The sequence below is a fragment of the Erigeron canadensis genome, chromosome 9, assembly GCF_010389155.1.
Source record: "Erigeron canadensis isolate Cc75 chromosome 9, C_canadensis_v1, whole genome shotgun sequence".
NCBI lineage: Eukaryota > Viridiplantae > Streptophyta > Magnoliopsida > Asterales > Asteraceae > Erigeron > Erigeron canadensis.
This window is the reverse complement of record NC_057769.1, coordinates 25,907,509-25,930,191: the sequence shown is the minus strand read 5'-3', so window position 1 is coordinate 25,930,191 and position 22,683 is coordinate 25,907,509. Positions and strand designations below refer to the sequence as shown.

Sequence of the window (22,683 nt, the reverse complement as noted above, 5' to 3'; positions counted from 1 at the left end):
GTTTACAATGGGGTAAAAGGGGGATTTTGACAGAGAATGACGACGGTGGTTTTCTGGGTGGCGGCTGACATTTATTTATTTTATTGGTGGCAATCAGCGGTGGCACGTGTCCGGACTCGGAGACGGTGAAGAGATGACCGCACCTCTTGAATGGAAGAAAAAATGAGACTGAGACCACCCACTACAATCTTGTCAGAGTCTAAGACCATCCACCATTGACCATCCATTTCGTCGGAGTTCATAACCCACAACCGTAACCATGACCGTACAACATGTCAACCGGTACATGAAAAGTACAAAAATGAGAGGTTCTTACATCAGATAGCCGGTTTTAAAGATCACCACATAACATAACCATTCAGTCATAGTTGGTAACACTCTAGTGCCATAATCCCAAAGTAAAACTAACATTGTTACTGGCTACCGGTACAACAGGTCAACCAATACATTAAAAAAACAAAAATGAAAGGTACTTACATCAGATAGCCAATTTGAAATGTCACTACATTACATAACCATTGAGTCATAGTTGGTTACACTCCAGTGCCATAATCCCTATTTTAAACTTTATACTCTCCCAAGAACTATTATATACGAGTGATAACTAGTTTGATTCTTCTTATGCTCACTCTTTCTTAATCATGATGATAAATCAAATTTTTTCTATAATGTCAGCTACTTTGTATTAAATTCTCAAATCTTGAGTTTTGAACATAAAATTTCAAATTACACCTTCAAGGTTTTATGAATTTTTTTTGGAATAGACATTTTTGATAGTGAATTTGTTAAACAAGTTTTTGATAAACAAAAAAATTTTATAAAACAAGTAATATCGGTATTTCTTGAATCCGGCCGACATTGAACTGTGGCAGGATTTTTAGAGAGTCCGACATTTACTTTGCCAAATTGGATTCTGACATCTTTCTGGGAAACCGACATTTGTAACTCTGAATTGGACAACTTTTCTGAATAGGCCATTTATATTGCTGGACTAGAGTCAATAACATCTTAACAACATGAAATTTATTGCATGCCGCCATGCATCACAACCACACATGAGATTTACTTATTGCATGTATGTACATAACTACCGATTTATTGCATGCTCTTTATATATATCAAATTCTATTATCGCATGCTCTTTATATATTTTAAATTCTAGCAACCAGCAAGTATCATCTCATACTTTCTTCTATCTGTCTTTCTTTCTTACTCTCTTTGTGTCCTACTTAAACAAAACATATCACTTTTTTTTGTATAACGCAAGTCGTTCCTGAGGATTTGGATGCTCAGGACTAATAGCTCAAAATTTTGCCCAGATCAAAAACTTTTAATAATACAACACAATAATGTTTGGGGGTTTGGAACCTAATTTAGTTAGGCGGCTTATCTCTATGCCAATACTATTAAATAGAAAAACATTGAATTGAAATTACAATATACAAATCACCTAAAACTACATTTTTTATACTAGAACTTTAATTATATTGTCATAATATACATTAGCTAAAAACATAATTTTAATACTTAAAAGGGATTATTACCTATGGATGTAACCAACTATGACTAAATGTCTATGTTATGTAAAGATCTCGTAAAATGTCTATGTAATATAATGAACTTTCAAATCTTGGTTATTGGATGTACCCGAGTATATACGGCAACCATATTATCTGTCACGTGTAAGTTTTTGATTGATTAGATACATCCAATAATCGAGATTTGAAAGTTCATTACATGACATTGATATTTTACAAAATCTTTACATAACATAGACATTTACTCATAGTTAGTTACATCCATAGGTAATAATCTCTACTTAAAATTGGTAACCCACTCAACATCTTGATTCTTGACTCGTTTCAATAACTTCAATTTTGAAAAACTTCAATTTTGTTGCGGTCATTTTCTATTTTCGTCATCGGATGGTTGTTTACGAGAAATCATAACTATTTAATTTCTGCAAAGTCTATATAAACAGATATGTATAATAGAGTAATGATGGACCCTCCTAATTAATCAACCTAATAATCCTCCTAATCATAGGATCAAGCCATATGGAAAATCAAGGGGGGGGGGGTGATGATTAAAGATAATTAGTGAATTACACATGTCAAAGTCTTACACTATTAGGAGGATTGTTAGGCTAAAATTTTAGGAGGATCAATCATTATCCTATATAATATATTCTAACCACTTAAATAACGTAGATTATATTAAACTACATGTATAGGCAAAAATATAAAAAGAAATAAAAAGTTATAGATAGATTCTTCACTAAGGCTTCTCCTTATAGGAACCCACGTCTTTCCCTGTTCTTTCACTATTCATCAGTTTTTCTCTCTCATAGAACACCCCTCTTTACCCTATTCTCCCCTTATTCTTCTACGTGATCAAGCCGTTATTTTATTATTTCATTTTTCTTTTTCACAAAATTAAACTAAATTAAAAAACAAATTACGTTAAACTTTTTTTAATAATAATAACAAATATTATAACATTTTAAACAAAATCTAGATAGAAAATTAGGGATTAAAAGTTAAGTTTTAAAACTATAAAAATTACTTTGTAAATAATTTAAAGTTGAGGGGTTAAAACGAAAGTTAATATTAAATATTATATAATACAATACGAAGTACATCTCACCTTCTTCTTATGATATATATACACCTCTATATATATATATATACTACACACATCACACACACCTGCACACACATTAAACATTCACCCAAATTAAAACCTAAATAATAAAAAAAAAATGAGGAAAAAAAAAGACAATATAGAAACGGAAGAAAAATCATTCACTCAACCTTTTTATTTTGTTTCCAACGGCTCCAAAGCTCAATCGGGCCCCACATGTAGCCAAAACGTACGTCTAAACTTAGGAGGAACCCCCCCCCCCTCGACGTCGTCCATGCTAGTAGCGTCTTCGGCCGGTCCGGCGTCGGACATGGGGTTAGACGCACTATAAGGACCGACCTAATTTGTTTGGAGGGCTCCTAAAAGAAAATAAAAAATTTTCTTACACAATTTATATAAAATATATGGATGTATACTAAATAAACAGGGGGTTTTAGATTCTGATTAGTTTGACACTTAGACGTTTGGATGTCCAATAAAACTTTCTGGTTTTCATAAGCATTTAACATATCATGGGCACATGAGCTTAATATATGGTCCACACACTTAACATAAGTATATACTAATATGGACTAAAAGCCCGTTGCCCAAAACATATTTGTTGCTCTGGGCTTGCGCCCACTTGGCTAGTAGCAGGGCCGCCTAAACGTTACATGTGTATCAAGGAACCCTGAATTCTTGTAGTCACAAATTCCAGATAGCCAACGTTCATGCATCTTACTCACCGATGGAGTTGGGGACAAACTAAAAGTTAGAATAAGTGTCTCGGGATTAACTAATGAGGTCAAGACAAATGGTATTCACTTAAATCTGTTTAGGCATGTAAGGAATGCTAGTTTTTGAGGTGTATTGCCTCGTCAACTTATCATGGCATTGGTAGAAAGATGACGTCCAGAGACACATACATTCCATTGTCCTAACGGAGAAACCATTGTCACACTAGAAGATATGCAAGTTATATGAGGCTTATCGATAGATGGACCAGCCATTTCTAGTAGTTCGCACTATGGAGCACCCCATTTCTAGAATTGGGCGAGTATTCCAATCGAATCAGACATGCACGAGGTTGTTGGGACTTGCATTTAAGTCAGAACGACCTCGTGAACTTCTGCTTCGATTGGAATACTCGCCTCAATCCAAAAATGGGGTGCTACTATACATGCCAACTACGAGACACGACTGGTCTATCGGAACCCCGTATGACTTGCACTTCTTCAAGTGTAACAGTGGCGGGACAATGAAATGTATGCGTCTCTGAACGCCATCTTTCTACCAATACCATTATATTTGATGATCAATTTAGCGAACCAATGCCGACAATACACATTCTAAACCAACATTCGTTACATGCCCCAACACAGTTATGTGGATACTATTTGTCTTGACCTCATTAGTTAATCTCGAGTCACTTTTAGTTTGTCCTCTGCTCTGTCGGTGAATAAGTTGCACGAACGCTAGTCATCTGGACCTTGTGACCATAATAATTCAGGGTTCCTTCACTTCCTTGATACGCATGTAACGTTTAGGCCTGCCATTTATGACATACATAAAAAGAAAAAAGTAATATGTTTTGTTTATGTAGGACACAAAGGGCTTAAGAAAGAAAGAAAGAAAGGGAAGTATTGAGATGATACTTGCTTGATGCTAGAATTCACATGGCAATAAATTGGTAGTTATGTACGCAATAAATCTCGTATGTCATCATGTACAATAAATGTCATGTGTGGTTGTAATGCATGGCAGACAATAAATTTTGTGTAGTTGTAATGTTATTTACTCCACTCCAGCAATGCAAATGCTGGATATTAAATGTCATACTTACCACAGGTCCAAAGCTATTCCACGTAAACCCAATCTGGCATCCTCATTGCCGGATTCAGCTAAGTTGTCGGAATTACTTGATTCACTTTCAAAAACGTCCATTCCAAAAAAAATTCAAGATTTCATTGCATGTCTCGTTCAATTTTTCAAGAAGTTAACGTTGTTTGGTAAAGATGTAGACATCTTTGATTGAAATCAACATCAAGAACGTTGGCTTAAACTATTGTTCATTATGTTTCAAGTTTACAACAGTTCTTGAATGGTTATAAATATCATTCGTTATTATAGTACAGTGTTCAATGGATTAAACTATGTGTGGTTGCAAGTGTATATATCAACATAATTCCAACAAGCAAGATGCTCATCAATTATTAGAATTTCGTCTCTCGTCTAAAAGGTAAAACAATACTTGATAAAGACAACGCATCCGATCCATACCTCTTTCAAGACGTATAACACTAGCATCTATACATCTTCAGTCATGAATACCAATCAAGATTCATCTCGACACTTTAAAAGTTATTATTTACTCAATCAGTGTGATCTAGTTAGAATCAATATGTTAATTTCTGTATAAAAGGGAAAAACTTGCTTCAAATATGTTAACACTTGGATACATGGATTAGGTAAGAACTTAAATTAGTCTAAGATGATATCTAGATAACTATTTTAAGTAGTTCTTCTAGTTAAGATTTTGACAATTTGGTTTCTACATAATTAAATTATTTTCCCGCATAATACGCGAGATCAATATATAAGTTTTCGTAATAAGATACTTATTAATTATATACAAGATCAGTTGAAATATACGTTTTATTTTTTTATGTTTATCTAATCCCAATTTTGATTTCAATGACCAGAAGTTGATAAAGCAGCTTAGGGCATTTGTACGATCGTAATTTAGGAGTTCTTACGGTTCTTACAAAAATATGGGTTCTGAAAATAAGGGTCCCCTATATATATATATATATATATATATGGTTATAAAATTATCCTTAAAAATATAAAGACTATTAGATATATTTTAATCAACGAGAGCAAGTACCCGCACGTTACGGCGGTGAGATGGTGGGGTGATAGGTCATAGAGTGTGATAGGTCATAGAAGGTGATAGGTCATAGAGTGTGATAGCCAAATGCCTTAGCCGTACGGGTTCCGCCCTTAGATTTAAAAATTCGTCGAAAGTATATCAAATGACACCTCTAATGAAAAAACATGAAATTTTAAGAACACCCATATAATTTTTATGATTTATCGATGTACGATTTTTGAGATAAAAGATTTTGAATGAATTGGGGGAATAAATGATTTATGGAGGAGAGGGAAAAAAAATGATTGGTTGAGATTTGAAGAGAGAGAAAGGGTAATATATTTATGGGATTAGTTCCCTCGAATATAAGAAACTTTGAACGAATGTCTATAGTAGGAAATAACTAAAGCTGTGTGTATTGTATGTAAACAACTTTGAAATAATGTTTATTGTATGTAAGAATTTCGTTTCAACCAATTACAATCTGACAAGTGGCACCTGTATATGGTTACCACGTATGTTCTCTTACATACAATAAACATTTTTTCAAGTTGCTTACATACAATACACATAACTTTAGTTTTTTCCTACTATAGATATCCGGTCAAAGATAGTTACATTTCAGGAAACTAATCCCTATATTTATTTTAGATAAATATATAATATATATGGGGCATTTTGGGGAAGTAATGTTGAAACTTAAATTTATATAAGGACGTTTTGCTTTATAATATAGCATAGATAATTTATAATCCTTATATCACGTTAATTATATTAAACTATCTAACGAATAAATCATTTTGTGACGAGTTGTAAACCTTCATCTAGAGTATTTTATAAATCACATTACTTAAATAACTTCATATTGTTCTCAGAGCCATTATGACTTTTACATTTGGAACCATATACAATGAGCATTGTGTAATCTAACATGTGTTGTTTAAATTATGTTATGGAGAATCAAGAATCGTTGGATAAATTAATCATAAACCTTAGATTAAAATGATAGTATTATTTCTAACTTTACTATTAAAAAAATACAACGTGAATCTTTATACCTTGATAAATTAAATGAATTCATGATATATCTTTTTACAAATAAAATACAACATTTAAGTTATTTTCAATTTTAAATTGTCCATTATTAACTTTGTTTCCATACGTGAAGAATATCAAATAAATATTAATGTTTCTATCTATTTTTATGTAAAAGTTCAAGTTTATTAATAAAATAAAATAATAGAATATTCTAATTCTAAACCCTTTATTTAATATAACTCTAAAACCCTTCAACTCCTATTTGCTCTAAAATTTAATTTTAATATATTTATAAAGAATAGACTTAATAACGTTATGATCTGGTCTAAGTATTAAAAACTTCATGAGACAAATTTGTATTTATAATCATAATTTTTCAACATCTTTCATTTATATTTATTAATTTATAATTTTATAAAATGCTAACTTCTCACTTCTCATTAATTATATACTTTTATCGCGTATTACGCGGGACAATAATCTAGTTATATTAATATCGTCATTTATTAAAGATGAAATAATTAAATTTGATCTAATGGTTTTAAATCAAAGATGGAATTAATCTAAAGGTTAAAAAAAGTAACAACATCATATGGGCAATGATCCATTTTAATAAAATAAACCACAACTCTACGTATTGATATCATATAATAAGTTACAATATAATCATAATCAATCAATAAATAAAAAATATATCTCAAAACTACAATACGTAAATAATAATATCACGATTTGTAAAAGAAGGAATGAGAATCAAATAATTTGTACATATTATTATTTATGGTATATTTCAATAATTAATAAGGGTATATTTTAACAAATAATATAAAGTATAAGTATTAATAATGTCATTTAACAAAGTTGAAATAATTAAATTTGATCTAATGGTTATAAATCAAAGATGGAATTCATCCAAGGGTTCTTATTTGTTTAAGAATGAATTTAAAATAAAACCACAATTCTACGTATTGATATCATATAATAATTTACAATATAATCATAATCAATCAATAAATAAAAGATATATCTCAAAACTACAATACGTAAATAATAATATCACGATTTGTAAAGAAGGAATGAGAATCAAATAATTTGTACATATTATTATTTATGGTATATTTCAATAACTAATAAGGGTATATTTTAACAAATAATGTAAAGTATAAGTATTAATGTTGTCATTTAACAAAGTTGAAATAATTAAATTTTATCAAATGGTTATAAATCAAATATGGAATTCATCCAAGGGTTCTTATTTGTTTAAGAATGAATTTAGGACCTTATTATATATATATATAGTCTTAATACCCGTATGTTGTACGGATTGATATAACGTATATGCAGTCTAACTAGATATCCAAGTTACTGGTTTCAAACACTTTTTTTTTTTTTTGAAAATCATGTATTATTCAAATGTTATTATACTTTACTCTCATTTAAGTTGAAAAAAAAATTAGCAAAAAAAAAGTTAAAATGAAAGAACAGATCTAGTGATAATTGAAAGGACATAAAATATGTCTAAAAAAAATTATAAATTGGACTAATTATATAAGATATGCATATCTACCAATATATATATAACAAGGTGTTAAATTCATTCTTAAACAAACAAAAACCCTTTGATGGATTTCATCTTTAATTTAAAACCATTAGATCAAATTTAATTATTTCATCTTTATTAAATGACGATATTAATACTTTCACTTTATATAATTAGACAAAATACCCCTTTAAATCATAAACCTTAAATAATAGTAAATCTATATAATAAAAGACGTAGAGGACACACAACAGCTTTACAAATCAAAGGAAACTATTGTTATTTATTTTAAAATAAATTAATTAAGATTGTTTATGCGTGATATATGATTACTTATCTTAGGAGACTCAAATTATTATTATTATCATTATTTTATTCACATTTATAATATCTGATATTATAATATATTAAAACATAATTGTTTTAATAACTTATCACCCAATCATAATTATCAATTTCCTCAAGTTTATTTAGATATATAATATAGATTTATGATAAAAAAAAAAATTTAAAAAGTGTAAATTCAAGTCAGAATTGAAAACAAAAATAAACTTGAGGAAATTAATAATTATGATTGGGTGATAAGCTATTAAAACAATTATGTTTTAATATATTATAATATCAGATATTATAAATGTGAATAAAATAATGATAATAATAATAATTTGAGTCTCCTAAGATAAGTAATCATATATCATGCATAAACAATCTTAATTAATTTAATTTAAAATAAATAACAATAGTTTCCTTTGATTTGTAAAGTTGTTGTGTGTCCTCTACGTCTTTTATTATATAGATTTATTATTATTTAAGGTTTATGATTTAAAGGGGGTATTTTGTCTAATTATATAAAGTGAAAGTATTAATATCGTTATTTAATAAAGATGAAATAATTAAATTTGATTTAATGGTTCTAAATTAAAGATGGAATCCATTAAAGAGTTTTTGTTTGTTTAGGAATGAATTTATATATATATATATATATATATATATATATATATATATATTGATAGATTGGCAGATGTATCCTAAGTTCTAGATGTAGGTGGCTGGCCTATCAACTTTTATATTTAGCGAACGTAATTAATAGGCTTCTAGTATTTTTCAATGCGGTCAGGGATTATTTTGTATCATTTTATCATACGTCATGTAACTTCGTATAGTTTCTCTATACCTATTTGGCTATATATGCGATTCAGTAATCGATGCCACTCAAAAAAAAATGTTGAAATCACTTTAGTGATAGTATATGAACAAGTCATACTTGTTGCCATCCAAGTTATTGCTAAACTTGTATGATAAAATTTAGCATGTGCAAATGGTACAATTAAGCGGGGCCTCAAAATATCACGGGGACCAAAATTTTACACATATCTTAATTCCTTAATGCATGTATTAGTCCAATCGGGTAGTAAAAGCCCAAACTTTAGTCAAAGACTCACAATCTAATACTTTTTAGTCTTTAGAATTGTATATGTAATAACGATCCTATTCTATCTTTCGATATTTTTGACTTTCCCATGCAAATCGCATAGATCCAAACACAAATATAAGTAAAATTAAACTTATATTGATTTACTCAATTTGATTATTATTTTTCATTAATTTCTATTCTAACAATTTTATGTTATTTTATTTTGATTTGTCAATTTTAATGCATTTATCAATTAGTTATATCCATTGAAAGACATTATTGTTATAGTTGTCTTGATACGTTTATAAATATCTACTATCTATGTGGATTTTAATTTCTTTTGGTGTTTAGTGGGCACCTCTCATATTGTCGAGCAGGGTACCTAAAATCCATAGGACGGGCCTGAAATTTAGTGGACAAAAACTTGCAAGTTACAACAATTGGACTTGGTCCTGAGAGAAAATAACAAGTTTTGAATTCATCGGGCACGAGTTCTATGAGTAATGAGTGTACACTTTGAGTACCAAGATGATATATGGGATCAGAGAGTTTCCACTCATTTACTTTTTTTTTGGTACGTAATGCCTAAATAAGATTGCTACAATTTGTCTTTTTAGATGTCTTTTAAGAGGAAAAATAGATAAGTTTTTTCATGCGCGTTTGAATCACCTCCTTTTTAGTGAAAGCTTATATTTGTTCGGTATTTTGATTTGACTTTGCTTAATTCAATTCACATCACAAAAACGGGAGCTACAGCTAAGTTAATCCTGACGTTATAGAAGTGCTTTTTATGCTGCTTTAAAGTGAAGTAAGACAAAGGTAATTAGCTTGTCATCTCAAGTAGACAGGGTCCCCATTTTTTCGTTCACGATCACCCTATGTAGCGGCATATATGGAAAGGAAAAGAACGAAAAAGAACAGAACTACAATGCATTCGTATTATCATCCAGAACTTCCACTTGCCTACGCAGATCGAATTCTAAAAGCTTTATTAAAGTGATATTTCATGGGTCTAATCAGCCAAAGGGTTGAGATTTTAAGCTACATTGAAGATAAAAGTGTAAATATTTGCCTCTTTGAATAAAGAAAATTTGAAAATTTGAGCTATGATATCGAAAGGTTAAGTATAACAATAACAGCCAATTTAAACAAGAGCACTAAAGATAGAGTTAGTCCTCAAATGTGATGGAAGTGTTGCTAATTACATTGTGCACGGCTGGATCATCACTTTTTCTACAAGAGCTATGTTTATTGGTTATTTTGGCTTGGCACTGATTAACACCTAACGCCTAAATGAGATGGAAGCTAGTGTTGCTAATTACATGTTTTTAAGAGAAAAAATTAGTTAAGTTTTTTGATGTGCGTTTGGATCCGCTCCTTTTGAACAAAAGCTTCAATTGTTAAGTATTTTGATTTGCCATTGCCTTTTCACATTTTGTAATTAATTTTAAATTTTGAGTTAATTGCAAGATCGGTCCCTGTGGTTTTTACATTTTGGCAATGAGGGTCTCTTTTCAAGTATCGTTGCAATGAGGTCCCTATTTTGTGAATTTTTTGCAAGACTGGTCCCTTTTTAACAAGACCGTTAGCGGGTGTCGTTAACTTGACATGTGACAATAATATGTAGGGACAATATCCTCTTTTCACTCAACACAAAAGGGACCAAAATTTGCAATTAACTCTTGACACATCATTTAGGCCAAATTACTTTTTTCATCCTTGTGATTTTTCGAATAAACATTTTTCATTCTCGTCGTTAACTTTTGACTAAAATCGTCCCTATGATTTGCATTTCGTCCCTGTCGTTATAACTTTGCCGTTAACTCCCTCACATGCAAGTCATGTGAGGGGCATTTTCGTCTTTTCATAGAGTTAAGTGCAAAAATCGTCCCTGTGGTTTATCGTTTTTGCATTTTTCGTCCTCGTCGTTGACAAATCCAGGAAAAATTTAATAATAAAAAAAAAATAAAAACTACCGTACCAATTTAATTCAAACATAACAAAAGCCTATATAACTACATTTTAGGACCTGCTCAATCACTTTCAAATGCAAACATGCACATACAATGTTTTAAATACCAGTAGTATTACCCGTAATACCGGTTAGAAGGTAACTCGGTACAACTATTTCTGGTATTTTCGATATTACCATTCCGGTACTTCCGGTATTCACATTTTTTATTTTTTGAATTTTATTAAAAATTAGTTTTATAATACTTTAATGTTATTTTTTTTTTTGTAATTTGTGAACTTTCTTGTATTTTGTTATAACATACCTATTTGGTTTTTTTTTAGTGAATTGTAATTATATTTTGACTATTTTCGTTAAATTATAGTAAGTTTTATAACCTTTTTAAAAAAAATTAAAAGATAATTATATTTATCTTTCTATTTTCTTTATACATACTAAAAAACTACTAATTTAACCATTTATTAAACAACTAAAAAACTTAATTAACAGCTAAAATTGTAAACCAAAAAAAATATATATATATTACTAATAATAATTGTTTAAAAAAAGTTTTATTAATTTAAATTTTTTTATAATCCATCACTAAATTATACTTTTTAGTCTTTTTATTAAAGAATAAGTTTTACTAAATACTTAATTAGTTATTAACATTTTCTTACTTTTCATTATTATTACCTAATTAAATTACTAAAAATATATTTTCACGTACTACAAAATACAACGTATACTTGATATATTTAAAATATATTAAAAAAAATTGTAAGCATTTATATCAAAATAAACATTCACGTATTAATTAATACTTATAAATCAACCAACTGCATAAATGTTTAATAGTTAAATAAAGAACTAAAATACCATATATGACATTTATATTATTCAGACAAGTTTATTTTTTAATAAATATCTAACTCTTGACGTAAAATATCTTAGTTATTAACCTTAAATAATAAATAAAGTTTATATATTAATTAGTTTTGAAAAGAAAAATTAAAAACTTATTTTACAATCTTTTATTTATTTAAAAAAGTTCTTAATGTGTTAATTGTAAGATTAGTTCCTTTGTTTTTTTCATTTTAGCAATAAGGGTCCTTTTTTCGAGTTCACTTGCCATGGGGTCCTTATGTTTTGTATGAAAAGATAATATTACTCCTGCACGTGATAGCCACGTGAAAACTTGACGGAATGGCTTGATCCGGGTATACGTAATCATAATCCCTATGACCTTTTATATTATCAATGTATTTAAGATTGTAGTTCAATATACTAAGCAACAAGATTGTAGTTCAACCTAATTCCAACAAGCAACAAGATCCTCATCAATAGAATTTCGTCTCTCATCTAAAAAGTAAAACAATACTTGATAAAGACTACGTATCCATATCTCTTTCAAGGCTGATAACACTAGCATCTATACATCTTCAGTCATGAAATACCCATTAAGCTTCATCTCAAAACTTAGTTTTATATTTACTCAAACAGTGTAACATAGTCAGATTCAATTTGCCTATATTTGGCTAAAGGGGGAAAACGTTTATCAAATATGTTAACCACTTAGATAGGTTCGTATCCTGTCACATACAAATGTGGTGAGCGGCCTTAATGATGCAGGCCCAAGCCCAAGCATTGATAATTTGGCCCTTTTGTACTTAGAAAGTCAAGACAAAAGAGGCTCTCACTAAAATGGGCATAACTTGAGCTACAGGGCTCCGTTTTGGGCGTATGACCAGTCAAAACGACCGCAGAAACGAGACGCATCAAGTTGCAAACCGCCAAAGGTCAACCTTCGAGCCCCAAAACGGCCTTTTTCTATGAGTTTTGGACCATTTTATAAGTTGTTTCGGTTTTTTCAGATTTTCTTTTTGTTATAACTTTTGGGCCCACTTATATTTTGAGGCCCATTCGAAATTTGCAACTCTATTTATATGTATCACAACATGGGAAAATGATCAGTTCATCATAAATCAAAAATTCATTTTTCCCTGCACATGTATGTGTTTGTGTAAAAATCCCTAATTTTTGGTCGTCTTTTAGAATCAACTAATTTTAGAAAAATTGTTTCTGGGCATTCTTCGAATCAACAGAATCAATTATCTATCCATAATTTCCGTCTGTGTCACTTAATAATGCAAAACTCAACTAATACATCGGGAACGAACCCTTTAGAGTGTTGTCAGTAGTCGAACTGGTATGAACGTATCCGCGTGGAAGTATTAGTCATTTTTTCATTCCTGCGTTTCAAAAAAAATAGGCAAGAGCTTAAAATAGTCTAAGGTCATATCTGGATAAAATATTTTAGGTAGTTCTACTAGTCATAATTTTGACAATTTGATAATTATAGAATGTCTCTCCTAAGTTCTAGATGCAGGTGGCCTATCAATATATTTAGCGCGCATGTACAATAGGTTTCTAGTATTTTTCAATGCAGTCAAATGTATTTTGTCATTACATCATACGTCATGTACGGAACTTCGTATAGTTTTTCTATACCAATCTGGCTATATAACAATATGCAATTCAGTAATTGATACCACTCAAAGAGAAATTTTGAAATCATCGGTAATTGACAGTATATGAACAAGTCACTTGTCGTTATCCAAGCTTTTGCTAGACTTATATATGATAACTAGTACTAATACCCGTACGGGATGCACGAATTGACTAATAATATTTATAATTTTATTTTATTTTGTTATATTAAAGTTTATATCTCTATATGACTATTTGATGCATAAACCATGTAATGCCACTTTAAACATTTATAAACCATAAATAAATTTTAAAAAGATTGGCGCCGTTCCAAAAAAATTTTAAAAAGATTATAGCATATAATTAAGAAAAAAAACGAAGTTAAATCTATCAACCTAAATTTATTTATATGCTCTTCCCCAAATTAAACGTATAGTCTAAAATTTCATAAGGTAAAAAATTGTTCAAAATATGAAAAACAACATCCTTGTTGTGAAAGAATAATTTTTTAAAACCCCATATCAATTAACTTAGAATTTTACAATATCAATATCAATAACAATAATAATAAAAATAATCTATCAATATAACAAAATAAAAAATTTACTTTACAATCAATATGGTTTCTAATTACCTATTAAATTTGAACATTTTATTATAAAAAGTAAAAATAGGAAAAATAAAAAAAGTTATCTCCATGGATTAATTTATATTATTATTACTCGTTAAAAGATTATATGGATAATAATCGTATAGATTAAAATCATATGATGTTGTTTCCATATAAATAAGATTCACTAATTTAATTAACTTTAATTAGAAACATAATGGGATTAGGATTCTTTAATTAAATATACGTATTTAAAAAATTAAAAAAAAAGACACATGTCGATCAAGGATCTCGCCACATGTCGTTTGAAGAGTACTACAATCCTGTTTTAGTATATTGGTAAATATTTAGTGGACAAAACCTAACAAGTTACAACAATTGGTCTTGTTCGTGAAAAAAAAAAATTAGTCAATTGGAACTTTAGAAGACAAGTTTTGTGAAGCGCGGTTCGATCATCACCTTTTCGACGAGGAGCTAATGTTTGTTGGGTATTTCACTATTTTGGCTTGGCACTGATAATACCTAATGTCTAAATAAGATGGAAGTGTTGCTAGTTTGCTACAATTTGTCTTGTAATTACATGTCTTTAAGAAAAGTTAGATAAGTTTTTTGATGTGATTTTGGATCACCACCTTTCAAACGACAGCTTATATTTGTTCGGTATTTTAATTTGACGTCGCTTGACATCACAAAACCGGAGCTACAGCTAAAGTAATCCTAAAGTTAGAAGTGCTCTTTTGTTGCTTTAAGTGAAGGACCAAGTCCATTAGCTTGTCAAGACTCGAGTAGACAAGGTCCCCATTTTTTTTGTCCACAATCACCCTACATAGCGACAGGGAAAGGAAAAACTAAAAAGAAAAGAGCTCCGTATTATCAGATAGAACTTCCTATTTTTTTTTCAAACATTCAGCCGGTATGTCAGTATGTGACATCAAGGAAACCTCACGATATAATGACGAAGCATTGCACGTACCCTAGACAACGAAATGTTGACCATGGGTCGTTACAAATATTCAGAGGAAAAAACTCCAAGACTTATCATCCCTAAAGATCGAACTAAGACCTTGAGTAAAACCTGAAATGCATCTGACCAGTTTGACTAGTCATCATTGGCAGAACATCCTATTGCCTACGCAGATCGAATTCTAAAATCTTTATTTTAGTGATATTCAATGTATCTAATTAGCCAAAAGGTTGGAGATTTTAAGCTACATTGAAGATATGTAGATATTTGCCTTAAATAAAGCAGATTTACAAAATTGAGCTTTAATGTCAAAAGGTCAAGTACGGCAATATCAGCCAATTTAAACAAGGGCGCTAAAGATAGAGTTAGCCCTCAAAATGACATAATTAGACAAAAGGGAAGAACAAATATTAAGATCCCCTTTCACATTTTGTAATTAATTTTAAATTTATAAATACAGAATCAGGAATTAGATACTCCCCCAAACCATAAAAGGAAAGAATAAAAATCTTTGCAAGTAATTAACTCCTTCAATGGAGATTTCGGCATCTGTGGTACCTTTTTTTAAGGGGTAATATGCAGAGAGCAAAACATGGACGAAGTCCATTACAACATATGCAATTCAAAGGTTCTTCACAATCACAAATATGGCCAACTTAGCATGGTTCTGTGAAGAACCCGAAACTCTATCATAAAGGGGATGAACTGTACATTGCTCAAACAAACGAACGGCATCATGTATCACAAGGAAAATGGTTTTGCATAAACATCAAAAGTCTGGCATGCAGTCAATTGCGGCTCCTGTCAACAAACCAAATGTAGATAAGCTGTTACTGAATATGGATACAAAACAAATTCTCATACTACACCATTTTACTAGTTCAAACAGTAGCATGCACTATATTCTTATATCCATACACAAACAAACACTAACACTTGCATGCCACTTATATTTCTGAGACAAATACCTTTCTCAGCCTTTTGGCTAAGATCAAGTGTAGTATCTATATATTTCTGAGACACAATTTTGCCTGAGGTCTTTCTAGAAGGTGTTGTTCGGTATTAAGGGGTTGCCATGTCACTATGGACCAAGTTCTATGGACTTGCTTGAAGACTTTCCAAGACTCGAGATAATTACAGACTCATAACAGCCACAAAGCAGACAATTACACTTATAGGTGGCAAGCTAGGCGAATTGGGCAACATGTCAATGATTAGTATGAGATAAAACACTTTCCGACTAACTTTTTAACTGCAAATAACTAATGCATTAAATAATGACCCACAATACTGTAATAATTAAAATAATTTAGATCTTTATATCAAGCAAACTTGAAGTTCTATGAACTTGAACTATAAACTTGATTAAAAATAACAGCCGACTCTATTCATAAGCAAATTGGTTTGAAATTGTCAAAAGTCACAAGTGCCCTATGTTAGTTATCAATAATCAACTTGATTGAGTAGCTATGAGACGATACCTGGCTTAGTCCACCACCACTTAGACCACCAGCAAGACTACCCCCAGTCAATAACATACCAAGGAGAGACGTGACAGCACCACCGCCAATACCAAGACCCATGTCACTTTTTGCACTGCGGATGGCATTACGCATAGAGCCTAATAAGCTCCCATAAGTAGATGCATTTCCATGTTCTATGGCTTGAATAAAACAGAACGTCATGGCTCCCGTTGATGTGATTTTTGATAAAGCCTGCTCCCACAAACATGTATATATATATATATATCATACAGAAGATAATATTTACAGGTAGCAAATGGGCGAGTTGGGTAACAAGACAAATGCCTGAACTACTCTTTTGTGTATTATACTTGTAACTGATTTATAATAAAGTCTGTCAGATACGACTACAAAAAGTTATACTCCATATTATTTTACGGAGTAGTAATAATCTAACCTTTTAAATACCATAATTTAGGAGGTCTTATGCATTTAAAAGACATACGGTGACTCTTAACCAGCTTCTTTTCAAGCTATTTATTGTTTATATTTTACCACTTAGAAATACATAAGAACTCAAATCAACCATTTCATACATACTTGGGCCAAAAATGTTACTTCTAATAATGTAAACTGAAAGGGTAAAAAGGTCTAACAATATTTTTTGTTACTTACAGATGTATCAGCAGATGTTTGATCATCATCACAGCCACTTATGGATATGACTTCACCCCCATTGCTACCTTTCCATATACCGGATCGAGGACGATGATCCTCCCATACATACTGTCCGCTCCTATAACACCAAAAAAATAAGGACCCACAATTTAAGAAAATAAGTCTATGCCACAAGCCAAATTCTGAGTAGTAATGTTTTGCAAATGCAACATATATGAGGAAGTTCAAAATTATGCCTAAATCTAGCTGAACAGATACATAATAACCCATAGCAAGGCATGACAGCCCACCTGCTCATTCTGCAGAGATATGGAAGGTCCAACACAGTGCCACTGTGGCAGGCATCAATAATCGCATGAAGTTTAACACCAAGAGGCAGAGGTTTGACAATAGTTGCATTAATTTCATCATCAACAATCATACCCTGGGTTTCAAAGTCCAAGGGGCATAAGGTTTCATCATAGCCATCAACCTCGTCTCCATTATAGTTCCTTTGCCGCGAACCATGACCAGAGTAGTGAAAAACAAGTGAGTCTCCTGGTTGACATCCATTGACTAGCCAAAAAAGCGCCATCCTCATATTGTGTTTGGTCGGAATTTTATAGGGGTCTGTTTCTTCCTCTGTGATTATAAAGGAAATGTTTAACATATAAATCATCTATAGGAAACATTAGTCATAAATAGAATGTAATACACCTAACTCAAGATACATGTTAAATATTATACCTACAAAATACACATTGAAACCTCTAACTACGAGGCGTTGACTAGGAATCACTATGGGTATGGGTTTCAAATAGGGAATCAAATGGTTGGTTTAAAGTATGCTTAAATTGAAGGGTTCGATGCCTACTCTTCATTCTCATTCCTATTAATCAAACACTACCTATCTATACTACATTATAAAGCATTTGACCCATTTCTTAATCCCATCTATTCCAACTGTTGAAACTACGCATATACCCACGTTATATGTGTTTATATCTATTCATAAATCATCACACTTAACTGGTAGGAAATTTGTTGATTTATTAATCCATAAAATGCCCTTAATCTTTAAGTTCATGCTTACAAATAATAATATGTAGACATTTATATTGTAAACATGTATTTTAGTGTTACGAGCATATGACAACTCACAAGGTCGGTGGCAACCTTTGATATATATCTATACTTCTATACTTCTATATCTATACTTATATATTGTAAAAAGAATAGCCATTTTTATTTTTGGTAATGTTGAAAATATGTAATATTTTCACTTGGTACCCCTTAAAATATTTTCACATACACTACTCCATTAACATTAACGATTAAATTATACTATCAATCATTTCTTTATCTTTTAAAATATGTCCATTAACCCTTTACATCAATTATATACACAACTCAACGCCGCTCCACTACCAACCGTCACCCAACCATCACACCGTTGCCGCCACGACCACCGCCGCATCGCGCGGGTACCGCGCTAGTATATATATATATATAGATTTAGCATTTCAACTTTTATGTGTTCCTATAGAGTAATGAATTCATATCTATAGTGTTTAAAGAAGGCTGATGTTAACCTTTTATACTGTGGAAAATTGAGATGCATAGAAGTTCAAATTGCATTCATTTAATCCAATCTTTTTGTCATGTGTAGTAATGTTTGTGCTATTTCTAAGAACTCGACGGTCAGTATACATGACTTGTGCTTTCATTAAGGGCATCGACGTGCATCTAACAAGAAGGTACAACATAAGCCTAATCTGAGCTAGCATCATTTTTTTTTTAATTCTCTTCTTTTTTCAAGGAATTCGCTCTCCTAATTGCAAAAACTACTATTTATAAATCTAAAACTCTTACGGTGGACTATGATGAATTTGTGGATTATGATCAACATCCAATATATATATATATAATAAAGTAATAAAGGTTGTTGATGGGATACCTGTAAGCATAATAATGGAAGATTCTGGAAACCGAAACTTATTAATCAAAAGATATTTCATACACTTTGCATCATTAATACATCCTTTCAATTCATGTCTCGAAAACTTGTAAGATATCCCAACGATCACCGCTTTTTTCCTGCCGTGAGCTGCCGGCGGCGGCGGGCCGTGCGACGGTTGAGGTGGAGGAACATAAGAAGAAGACGACAACGGAGGAGGAGGTGCGACGGCGGTACGAGGATCGCCGAGATGTGTAATAGCTTGACAAATTGCACATCGGATTGATTTGGCTCCAGGTGGTAGCTGTAATGGTGTGTGGCAATTTGAACAGTTTACAAGCATCATCATTTTATTTTATTTTTTACTTGTTAATATAATCTGAATTTAATTAGGGTTTTGATTTGCGAGAAATTGGGGATTTTGGTTTTTATGAATTTTGATGATTTGAGAAATTGAAGGAAGAGAAGGATATGGGAAAATCTAGTGCAGGAGATAAACGCGGAGAAAGGGACTGTTTGTTATTCCAAATTGCATTATTTGGTGTTAACTTATTTAACGCGGATATCGTCCGACTATAAATAAATACGGTACTCGCGCGTTGCTGCGGATACCATTGACAATGTGTTCAATGTCGTGATTACCAAAAAAGTATCCGTGAACAATTAATTTGTAACACCCCAATAATTTTAAGATAAATGAATTAACCTCTTTTTGTAGTTATGACATTAAAATAATTTCCCAGTATTTTATTTTTGGATATGGGGTTTATTTAGTTGGAACTTTAGCGGATAGCGGGTAAAATACCCACTATTTTTTATTTTGGGTCGTGGCATTACAGGAGGGTGCCAGCCTCCCATCTTTTTCCTTAGTCACATTTCCACTTTGCTCCCCATCATTTCTTCATGCATTTTCTTCCTAATTCTTCAAAAATCAAAGCTTAATTCCTTCAAATTCAAGAATAGAAATCATAATAATCATCACCATCAAATAATCTTCATTCAAGAATTGAAAAGTTAGGGTTTGTGGGTATTGTGGTGGTGGCCGAATTTCAAAGAGAAAAAAAAGGAATAAGAATTTTCAGCTTAAGTCTTGCATTAACTTATTGTTTATTGAGGTATTGAATTCCCCTAATTTAGTTTTCATCTTCTTTTAAAATTAGGGTTCATGTAGTGAACCAATTTGGGGGTTTTTACTAGAAGATGAATTATGGTTATATTCTCCCCAATTCCTTAGTTAACCTAGTTGTCATTGAGTTATATGATGTGTTTGATTATGAAATTGATAAGTTCAAAGTAATATTTTGAGTTTGCAAGAAAAGATGAAATTTTTTGCTAGTTATTGAAATGTGGTTGAAAAAGGTAAGATGAACTACCTAATTTTGTTGTTAAAGGTGGAAGTAACTCAATGACAAATGGGTTGGGTTTTGGGTTTGGAAAAGGCTAGTGAATGAGAATTTGGTAATTTTGAGCAACTAGATGAAATGGCCACATGTTGGTGGTAAAATGAGATTTTTAGCAAAATGATAGATTATTGAGATTGATGAGTTAGAAAGATTGAGCTTTGTTAAGTGAAACTTGATTTTAAGCCAACTCAAGCAAATTGAGTTTGGGAGAATAGGAATGCTAGTGAATCGTTAGTTTGGCTAAGTGAGTTAGCCAAGATTGTGAATAAAGTCTTATGTGCATATTGTATTGAATTGATAGGTTGAAAGCTTTGCACTTGTTGTTGCATTGTTGATTGTTGATAGTCGCGGAGGAGGTGAGTACTCTTGCATACCTTTATGTATACGTTGGGTCAATCGACCACATCATGTTAAAGCCTTTTGTCCATGTGTGGTGTTGACCACATCATGTTGAAGTTTATTTATCCATGTGTGGTGATTGATTCGGCGTAGGCCCATATGGGGCATAGTGTTTATGAGGCCTAAGAACCTCCGGGGCCTAAGAATCCCGATAGTTAATCATGTTGATGATTGTTTAGCGTATGTGGATCCATGTATGTTTTGTTAGCGCAAAAGTGAGTATGCAAGTGATGATATGACGGTATCATTGGCTACATGCGTTAGTCTTTTGTGTTTTTGCCCTCCTTCGTATGTATAATTGTATGCAAGTATATTCACTAAGCATTCGCTTACGTTTTAGTTGTTTCCTTTTTATAGGCGGTTCCGGAAGAAGGAACTAAGGATTTGTTGATTTGAAGTTGAAGTTGCTTTTGGAAGACTTGGAGGTATTGCCATTCATGGAAGAATGGTATTTTGTGTAGACACTTAAGGGCCGTTTGGTTCGCAGAATGTATTTGAAGGAATTGGAATTTGTCGAAGGAATTGGAATTTGAAGGAATTAGAATTTGAAAATACCAGTCTGTCTTGTGTTTGGTTGACAAAATTTAATGAAATTCAGTTAAAGGAATTAGAATTTGATCAATGTCAAATGACAAAATTAACCTTATTACCATTTAACAATATAAATAATTCTTTTTCATTTTTAATTGCATAATAATAATAATAATAATAATAATAATAATAATAATAATAATAATAATAATACACATGAAAATACATAAGACACACCAATCAATAAAAAAAAATAATTATTGATGTTTCACTCAAAAACTCATGCCATCGTCACTTTCCTTTTTCCTGTTACACAGTAATCTATCCCCAAATTTTTATACATAATAATCTAATCTATCCCCAAACTTTTACACACATACACGTAAATAATAAAATTATTCCAAATAAACACACATACACGCTATATCTTTTGTTCCAGGATATAAATCTCCGGCAGCGGGAGTACGTAATAGATGGAATAAGCAGCCCAACCGGCGATAGCAGCCGGAAGTCAACAGCAGCCAGAATATAGCCGGAATTCAACAGCAGCCGGAATATAGCGGGTGGTGGATGGTGATTGACTGATGGTGGTATTCCAAAAAGAAAGGTATCTTTATTTTGGTTTTAGTTGTAAGAGGGTATTATGGTAAACATGGATGAATTCCTTTGAATGTTTAAAGATTCCATCATATTTGTGAAGGAATTGTAAATTCCTTGATGGAATTTTTGAAATTCCAATTCCATTGATTTCCCAACTAAATATGTAAAAGGA

At 31.3% G+C, this 22,683-nt stretch overlaps 1 protein-coding gene and 1 pseudogene across 1 annotated transcript; one reads left to right on the top strand and one right to left on the bottom strand.

The window, feature by feature from the left end:
• Nucleotides 1–15,909: 15,909 nt before the first annotated feature.
• On the bottom strand, nt 15,910–20,098 carry LOC122581327 (metacaspase-1). The gene is made up of 5 exons (XM_043753540.1): nt 19,579–20,098; nt 17,933–18,263; nt 17,640–17,760; nt 16,983–17,216; nt 15,910–16,302 (listed from the first exon to the last, which is right to left on the bottom strand). The coding sequence occupies exons 1-5, from the start codon at nt 19,925–19,927 to the stop codon at nt 16,243–16,245; spliced, it is 1,095 nt and encodes a 364-aa protein (XP_043609475.1). The 5' UTR covers nt 19,928–20,098; the 3' UTR covers nt 15,910–16,242.
• On the top strand, nt 16,466–16,609 carry LOC122584051 (annotated as a pseudogene).
• Nucleotides 20,099–22,683: the final 2,585 nt, after the last annotated feature.

What these genes read in the sequence shown, in the direction of transcription:
- LOC122581327 (XM_043753540.1), bottom strand. Translation starts at nt 19,927, where the DNA reads ATGATGATGCTTGTAAACTGTTCAAATTGCCACACACCATTACAGCTA. An exon ending in TTCCATTATTATGCTTACAG is followed by an intron (nt 18,264 to 19,578) that starts GTATCCCATCAA and finishes TTATAATCACAG; the next exon opens with AGGAAGAAACAGACCCCTAT. An exon ending in AAACATCTGCTGATACATCT is followed by an intron (nt 17,217 to 17,639) that starts GTAAGTAACAAA and finishes TTGTGGGAGCAG; the next exon opens with GCTTTATCAAAAATCACATC.